Genomic DNA, 8954 nt, shown 5'->3' with positions numbered 1-8954 from the left:
AGAGGTGGTGCAGGCTCCTACCCTGGGGGTTTTTAAGAGGAGGTTAGATGAACACCTTCCTGGGGTCGTTTGACCCCAGTGCTCTTTCCTGCCATGGCAGGGGGTTGGACTAGATGATCTTCTGAGGTCCCTTCTGACCCTAGAAACTATGAAAACAGTCTAAGGAAAACACTTCACTTCAAGAGCGGAAAGTTCCAGTGTTCCCGTTGCTTTTAGCCTCTGTCTACAATGTCAGTGGACTCCTCCCCTTCTTTGTTTAACTATGTCATATGTTTGTCGGACTAAAGACCAAAAAAATGCCATATTTTTCAAGTGGACTAAAAATGTGTAACGTAGTAGCTTTTAGCTTACTTAAAGGATTCAGAATCCCAAGAAGTCATATGGGGTAGGCATTCCTATGTAAAATATTTTCCTTTCCAGCAAGGTCTTTTAAAAAAAAATGCATTGAATGCCACACTCCAGAAACTTCAATCCAAATATCTTTTGATTTTAAAAATGTTAATACTATCCAGTAGGGATATTTCCTGCTTGGGTTTTAAACCATGCAAATATTATTGCTTGCTTGCTTTGAAAGAGAGAACATTTTCTTGTCAGGGGCATGTAGGGGGCCTATTCTTCTTTGCTTCTGTATGATCAAGCTGTTTTTAAGTATTCACATGCCCCATGGGAATAAATTGTTATAGATTTCATTAGATTTGGTATACCAGCCACCAACAGTGGTAATGGCACAAATGTTAAATGTAGGTTTTAAATCTGAATGTAGTGTTTCCTATGTAGATTTTAATGTGCAAGTTTGGCATAAAAAAAACTTCATTTGTAAATCAGAGTAAACATACACTTTCTCTCTCTCTCTCAAGGCATCAATAAAATGTAGTAGTTCAGTGCTCTAAATATGTCCATAATTGCCAGGAAATGTTTGATTTTTTTAGTCTGTGAACTCTTTCATCCTCAGGTAAAATCTACAGACAGCTGCTTCTTCTCTGTCAGATGTTTTGATGACACTGTTCACAGTTTTAAAGTTCCTAAAAACAATTCTCCTCAAACTAGAGAGGTAATTATTGACCAGTTTTTATTTTAAAAGGAGAGAATCCCAACCTAACTTTGAATGCAGCTAATTCCTGGTAGTTAATCCTTGAGCTCTGTTATGCTTTGGGTTTTAGTGCTCGGATCATTTTGATGTCAGGACAACCATACATTGTCTCCTGCTTCTCTGCCGGAAGAAAGTGATGTCAGGAAATCCAGTTCAGTCTACTGACTTTGCCTAAACAGCAGTTATTTTTTTGCCCAGATGTTTGTAACAGAAAATTTAACAGCTTCCTCAAGTAGTTCCTTATTTCAGATGAGAAGGAACTTTCTTACTAGTAGTGTGTTTTATTTCCAGTCTTGCCATTGGGCCCAAAGCTAAGACCATTAAGGCCACAACTTGTAAATACCAAATACTTATCTAGTAGGCTTGAATAAGAATACAATACTCGACACGTATGTAATATGGTGTGTACATGTGTAATTTTATATACACATTTACTGACGGTGTATATTATAGTTTAGAGATGTATAAAAACATACAAATATACATGTATGTATATTTATATATTCTTACATATCCCTAAACTCTTAAAAGTGAAGCAAGACCCAAGATGTTATCCTCCCACTCTGTTCGGCCTTGGTGAGGGCCACAGCTGGAGTACTGCATTCAATTCTGGGCTCCACACTTTAGAAAGGATATGGAGAAGCTTGAGAGAGTCCAGAGGAGAGCCACATTCATGGTCAGACATCAAGAGAACAGGCTGTATGAGGACAGGCATGGGATTCTTCAGCCTAGAGAAGCAAAGGTTTAAGGGTGACTTGGTGGCAGCCTATAAGTACATAAGCAGTGTGCATCAGGAACTGGGAGGATCTGTTCACTAGGGCACCCCAAGGGAAGACTAGGTCCAACGATCACAAACTGCTGGAAGACCATTTTAGACTAGACATAAGGAAAAACTTCTTTACTGTCAGAGTCTGGAAAAGACTCCCCACAGAAGTGGTGCAAGCACCTATTCTGGACACATTCGGGAAGCATTTGGACAATTATCTTGCTGGGATCATCTGACCCCAGCTGACTTCCTGCCCTCTGGGCAGGAGGCTGGACCTGATGATTTCATGAGGTCCCTTCCAGCCCTCGTGTCTATGAAATTTCAAGACAAAAAAACTCTTGTATTGCAGTAGTGCCAGAAGATCTTATTTTACTAGACTTGATACCACAGCATGATGGACCTTGCTCCAAAGTACTTGTGGTGGAAATTGCAAGGCAGAGTAGTAATCTAGTTCTTAGAAGTCTGTCAGCACTCTGACAACCATGAAAATACTTTGTATACAATATAATACTTACTTTTTGCAATTGGGTGGAGAGAATCTCTGAACTTGAAGCTCCAGTTACTGCTGAAGTTGAGATGTGTGCTTCTAAAATTCGTGCACTTAAATGGCTAACAGTGGATTCTTTACCTTCAGAACTGGTTGGAAGCTATAGAAGATCACTCTGCTTACAGCACTCATTACTGCACGCAGGAGCAACTGAGTAGTGATGAGGAGGAATATGATACTGTATCTGTTGCAGAATTGGAAGAAACTCTCAAAGTATGTATGAAACTCTGGTCTGTACTCTTATAAGGAGAAAAAAGTTATAGCACCTGAGCTAAATCAGAGCAATATTGCCCAATCTGGAAATGGTACTAACTTCCTGCCCTCATTCACTTGGCTTTTCTCATGGCTGCATAAAGTGTAATAGTGTTTATACCATTTTATATGATGTCTTATTCTTGGATACTGCATGTGTAATACAAATTGAAGTTAGTCCATTTTGGTGGGAGTAGTTTTGAAAATTACCAAGTGATAGTATGTCATTGTTATGACTTCTGATCAGCAGAGGGAGCTTCACGCTTGATTTGGTAGTAACTAGACTTCACTGCGACAGTGAGGTCTAGTTTTAATTAGCCACTGGAAAAACTCCTCACTATGCTCTTACTAGTTTGTTCACTTAATCATTGCCAGAATCCTTTTTGCTTGTATGCAAAATGTTTTGGCTAATTTTATCTTTTAAAGTATAATTAGTCACTTTAAAATATACATGCATACTATATCTTTAGAATTTGTTTCTGATAATTGGCTTATAATTGACTTATACCCTCTATCGCACCTGTCAAGCTAGCTGCTGCTTGCAAAGCATTTAATACTTGTCAGTCTTTCTTGGCTTAGCAAGATAGACTATACGTTTTGCAGAACTCTCTCTTCTGGCAATAAATGCAAAGCAAAATTTTCTTTTATCTCAGTCAGTTTAATTCTTATAGTGAGCACTATGAATTTCTGTAGTATAAAATGTGTGTACAATAAACTTTTTTTTTTTTTTACAGATAAAAAAATCTAGCTTCTCATATATTTCACACTCAAGATTCATGTACCATGTTTTCTTCATTATAAATGTCAAATCATTCTCATCTTTCACACCATATTGAGACGGGCATCTTAAGAAAAGGCTACTGATTATTAGCCATCTGTTTTATAATTAGCTTTTGTTACAATAAAATCTGATTTTTAAACTGAGGATTGGTATTTTAAAACATAGAATGCAAGCCTCAGCAATATACTAGTCCAATCTATAAACTCCATTTAAAATGGGCAACTAAACATGTACATAATGACTATTTTTAATGTATAGGTCCCTAACCTGAATTCTTATATTGACTTAATACAAGGCAAACTACAACTTCAAGAAAGTATCTGAGAGGGTCTTTGGTGTTCCGTGAAACACAGTTTATTCTGTGGTACTGATTCTACATTCAAACTGGTTTCACAAAACTTGTCTATTTCACAAACAGAATCTGAGTGTGTGGTGGGGAAGAAAACAGTTGTATCCATAAGGCTCATACTGTAAAGACCTTTTGAAGGAGGACTTTGAAGTGGTGTGTACCTCTTTAAGGCTTTTACCATAGGCCCATAAGGCCCACACCTTTTCTCCGTAAGGTTCTGTTTGGCTTAGAAATGTTAGGGTAGCTTGGGTAATCAGTTCCAGCCCTCCTGTGGCATTCTCCAGAAAACTTCTTATTCGTCTGCCGTTAAAGTTGGTTCCTTTGGACTTAAGATGATCTGGTCTTCTTCAAGCTTCCATGCTGTTTGGGTGACACTGAAGTAGAAAGTTTTCAGAAGGCTAAACTGTCTCTGAGCAGAATAACTTAAGTGTTAGAGACCAGTTTATGCTAGCATGCTTGCAGTGCCATGAGTGCAGTTTTGAAACAGTAGAAGTTTGACAAATTCTGAATGTCCTGCTATTCCTCTGAGCAAAGTACACAAACCAGATCTGCAAACTGGCAATTAGGACAGAATTTAAAATGGTGTGCTTCATAAGACACTTCGCAAGGAACCTGTTCTGATATTGGCAGTTGTACACGCTGCTCAACTCACACCTGTGGGCCTTGGAGATGTCATGGTTCTACAAGGTCCTAGAACGCTTCTGGAGCAAATATGAACTGCACAAAGAGGCCCCAGAGACCCTGACGAACCACCATAAGATGCAGGCAGTGGTAAGGGCAAAAGATACTGTCATCCATGGACGTACTACTTGGCAACAGCTGCTGGGCCATATGGGAGTGCTTTTTCCACAACCTCTAGAAAGAGCACAGGAACATGAACTGACAGGTAGTCTATTGGGTGCTCCCCATGTGGGTGCTGAGACGGGGCAGAGAGGCCCATTGAACTGCTCCAGGCAAACCTGCCAGTGGAAGGACACCATGTGTTGGAACTGCCTGTATGCCAGGGAGGTGTAGAGGAGAGTAATCATACTCGTCATGATGGTGACAGGGATCAAGACCCTGATCAGATTGGTGCTGTTTCAACACTTGTCCAAGCAACAAGACATCCTGACATCTTATTTTGACTAGTTCACTTCCTGTAGAAGGCCAGGCATCTCCTTGTGTGCGGACACATGAGCTAGTTGAAGACTGTCAGAATGGCACTGATTGAGCTACAGAAAGACTGTGAAAAGCAATGGGGAGAACTGCAGAGGACACATGGAAGAGAAAAGACTGGCATAGATTGTTCAGAGGCAGGACCACCTAGAGAGAACAATGATGATGATGACTATGCTGGCAACAAAGGAAAGAACTGGGGAAACAGAGGGTGGGGAGGAGGCAGGGGCGCTGAGGCAATCTTCTACGTGATTGATGGGCAAAGCAGATGGTGATAATGTAAATGTAGATGTTTGCCTTGGACTGTCAGGTGAATCATATTGGTCATGAGACCAGCCTGTAGAGGTATGCTGGGGGGGAGGGGTGTACTATATAAATCTTTTTGCAACAAAAACAAGTTTGAACTCCTATACAAATAGATACAGAAGTGCTGTGTATATGGGCAGTATGATCTAGTAGGGATCACGGAGACCTGGTGGGACTTCTCGCATAACTGGAGCATAGCCATAGAAAGCTACGCCCTGCATAGAAGGGACCAGGTAGGGAAGAAAAGTGAAGGTATTGCTCTCTGCATGAAAGAGCAGGACACCTCCTTGGAAGCTGACATCAGCTCCAAAGAAGAATGGCTTGAAACCCTTTGGATCAAGCTGTAGAGGGGAGGGTGCAGCGAGAGGGACCCAACTGTAGGTATATTCTATAGAGTTCCTCCCCCTGGTCTGGTAGTTTATCTAAAGTTTGCCTGAGAACTGATAGAGGCCATGCATGCACAAGACATGGTCAACATGGGCAACTTCAATTATTCAGACATCTCCAGTGAGGAACACTCAGCCAGGTTGGATCGGTCACGATCCTTCCTGGCCTGTGTCAAACAGCTCTTCCTGACTAGGGAGGTGTGTGGGCCAGCCAGAGGATACTCTGCTAGACTTGGTTCTGACCAAAGGAGATGATGTGGTGACCGACTTAAATATAGAGGGCAGTTTGGGCAACAGTGACCATGAAACCATCACATTCACTATCTGTTGCATGGTAGACAAATCTGATAGCAGGGTAGAAGTATTAGACTCCAAAAATGCAAATTCCTACAAGCTCAGGTCGCTAGTAGAGGAAGTGCTGCGGGACTAGGGATGGAAGGCGAAAGGTTTGCATGAAGAGTGGTCATTCCTTAAGGACACAATCCTTGAAGCACAAAGAAAGTCCATTCCCATGTGGAGAAAAGGTAGCAAAAGGCCTGGGAAGCCCTCTTGGCTAAACGAGGAAATTGCAGTCCTCTTAGAAGAAAGAGGCTTATAACAATGGAAGCTTGGGGCAGGCCCCAAGTAGGACTATACAACAATGGCCTGCACTTGTAGGAAACAGATTAGAAAGGCTAAAGCAGTGACTGAACTTATTAGCAACAGGAACCAAGGACAACAAGAAGTTCTTCTTTAAGTACATTGGGAGCAGGAGGAAAACAAATGGGAGTATAGGACCATTGCTCAACAACTCAAGACAGCTGGTTATCAGCACTCAGGAGAAAACTGAACTCCTGAATGAGTATTTTGCCTCAGTATTTCACCAGGCCAAGGGAAAAATCATGCTGGGTAGGAATGACAGTCTTCTTACTACTGCCATAGAATTGGTGAGAGATCAAATAATTAAAAAAAAAAAAGACACAAACTTCATCTGAGAGTGGTGAAGGAGTTGGCTGAAGTCATCGCAGAACTCCTGGCGAAACTCTTCCACAACTTGTGGCACTCTGGAGAGGTCCCTGAGGACTAGAAAGCCAATGTTGTGTCATTCTACAAGAAGAGGAAGGAGGACCTGGGGAACTATAAGCCAATTGGCATATTTTCTGTGCTGGAACACTGGGAGAGGGTTGTCGATGTATAAATGGAAACCTTATAAATCTATCTATTAAATCTAATTATTGGGGGATTGTCTTATATTTAGGGTTGCTTCATATTCAAGTAAATGCAGTAACTGATAATTAATGCAAACTTCTTTTGACCCTTCTGACATGTTGGTTCTAGACAACAAATGGCTTACCTGAAGTCTGGTGTTGCCCAGACTCATTTTTTAATGTAACAGAAATTGTCGAGACTCCGGGAACACTTTCTTTTTTGCCTAAATATATAACTTGGGAGATATTGGATTAGACATGGCTAGACTTAAATGCTTAAGAAATCTAGCAGCCTAGATGTTTTCCTCTTTCTTACTGCATCTAGACATTTTCTTGCCACAAATTTTTAAATGCAACTGCTCCAACTGAAATATTGCCTAGAGTAATGTACAGTTTACTCTTGTGAGGTGGCTGACTTCAACATGTGATGGCTTATTTACCACGTCCTTCTACCTGGTATGAGCTTGCTATAACTGGAGAACACAATAGCACTATTCCCCTTCATTGGAGAAGCAGCATCCTATGTCAACAACTTGTAAATAATTCTGCTCCAGTTGAGCTAAAATTACTTCATGGGAGTTTTAAAAATTTATACTGTGAAATCCAAGTACTTGGCTGTGTCACCCTGAAATAACTGTACTTCCAGAGCCTGGCACACATCTCTGGCAGCTTTTTCACTTACAGATGTAAGTTGTCAGCCTGAAACCCCTCTTGGTAGGGAACAAACATTTGTGGAGGTGGTGTTATTATTTTGCCTCAGTCTGTAGATCTGATTTAGATTCATCAAAAATTAATGATTTCTTAATTCTGCAAACACAAATATAGACTGTAGCTCCTGTTCAGAAATAAAAAATTATTTGGGGCTTCTGAATTTGGGATGTTTTGTATAAGTGGATGTCTCGGCAGCATTCTAGAACCTTGGGACCTAATCCTGAATGCAATATCTGCACCTGCTTGGGCTTGCACCTCCTAAAATGAAGCCATGGCTTGAACTTTATAGCTTGTCAGTACTAACTCATTTTTTAACTGGCCAACATGCAAGGGCAAGGTTAATGGGGAAATGGTTTCCTTGGATTCTGAACTTAATTGTTTCTTAAGTTTGAATTACAGCACAGCCCTAGTTTTTGGCTTGCAGTGGTACTTGAGTGAAATGCACCTCAGACAAAGAACTGGAACTATAGGCACGGAAGTTTAATGCTTGGAAAAACTTCAAAACATAAATGTGGTGCATTTCAGGCTTTGCTCTTTTTCTCCCTTCTCTCGGAGACCTGAAAGAGAATACATTGGTTCTCAGAAACTTGTATGTGTCCCTCCAGCTATACATTTCATCCAACAAAAGATCTCGCTCTCAGAAATGTCTTTTAAAAACGCATGCCATACCTTCTAGTATACAAGTTGCAACCCCTGCTACCCTCCAAAAGGATGATATTGTAGAAACTTAAGTTGACTGAATTTCAAATTTATCACAATGGCTTCAGTTTTGTTACATAGCTGCACATTATAATATACCTTGGACTAACTTTTTCAAGGGAGGAAAAGTGTCTTGTACACCAAAAAATACTGTAAGCTACTTGTGACTTGCATGTAGTATTTTGTCTGTCTGATTTTGGGATGAAATTTTTCAAAACACTTTGCTTTCTCTGAAGAGTACTAAAATTATTTAATATAGATGAAACGTGAATACTTTTTTCAGGTGCTTGTTTTGAAATGTTTTTTTAATTTCTTCTAGAAAGCACAAACATGCCAACAAAGACTAAATAAGGAGATTACCGACTTCCTCTCAATGGCTAAATCACTGGATACTGCACGAGGTAAAACTAGTAAACTTCAGCTTTACAGTTTCATGATGTGCTGCCTTTTTACTTCCCAAGCAGCTTCTTAAAGATGGGCTTCTTAATGAACTAAACGTTAACTAGAATCTTCAGAAGCTTGCAAGATTTCATAGACATTAGGGCTGGAAGGGACCTCAGGAGATCCCTGAGTCCAGCCTCCTTCCCCAGAGGCAGGAGTCAGCTGGGGTCAAAGGATCCCAGCAAAATAAAAGAACATGACAACAACTGTTTTAAATTACCAATCAAGAATAAGTCACTTTCCAGGAATAGGTAACAGCTGTTGCTTTAGTAGCTTCTCAAAAG

The 8954-nt window shown here is 40.5% G+C and overlaps 1 protein-coding gene across 2 annotated transcripts in view; it reads left to right on the top strand.

Moving 5' to 3' along the window:
- OSBPL1A (oxysterol binding protein like 1A) overlaps positions 1 to 8954 on the top strand; it is a 152432-nt gene that overhangs the window by 50042 nt on the left and 93436 nt on the right. For both annotated transcript variants that reach the window (XM_019526402.1, XM_019526410.1), the window contains exons 12-14: positions 953 to 1051; positions 2491 to 2616; positions 8549 to 8630. In XM_019526402.1, the coding sequence (XP_019381947.1) occupies positions 953 to 1051; positions 2491 to 2616; positions 8549 to 8630 (307 nt within the window). The remainder of the gene's footprint in view (positions 1 to 952; positions 1052 to 2490; positions 2617 to 8548; positions 8631 to 8954) is intronic.

Source organism: Gavialis gangeticus, unplaced genomic scaffold (assembly GCF_001723915.1).
Source record: "Gavialis gangeticus isolate Ggan-Ray unplaced genomic scaffold, GavGan_comp1, whole genome shotgun sequence".
Classification (NCBI taxonomy): domain Eukaryota; kingdom Metazoa; phylum Chordata; order Crocodylia; family Gavialidae; genus Gavialis; species Gavialis gangeticus.
This window is presented reverse-complemented; position numbering and strand designations above follow the sequence as displayed.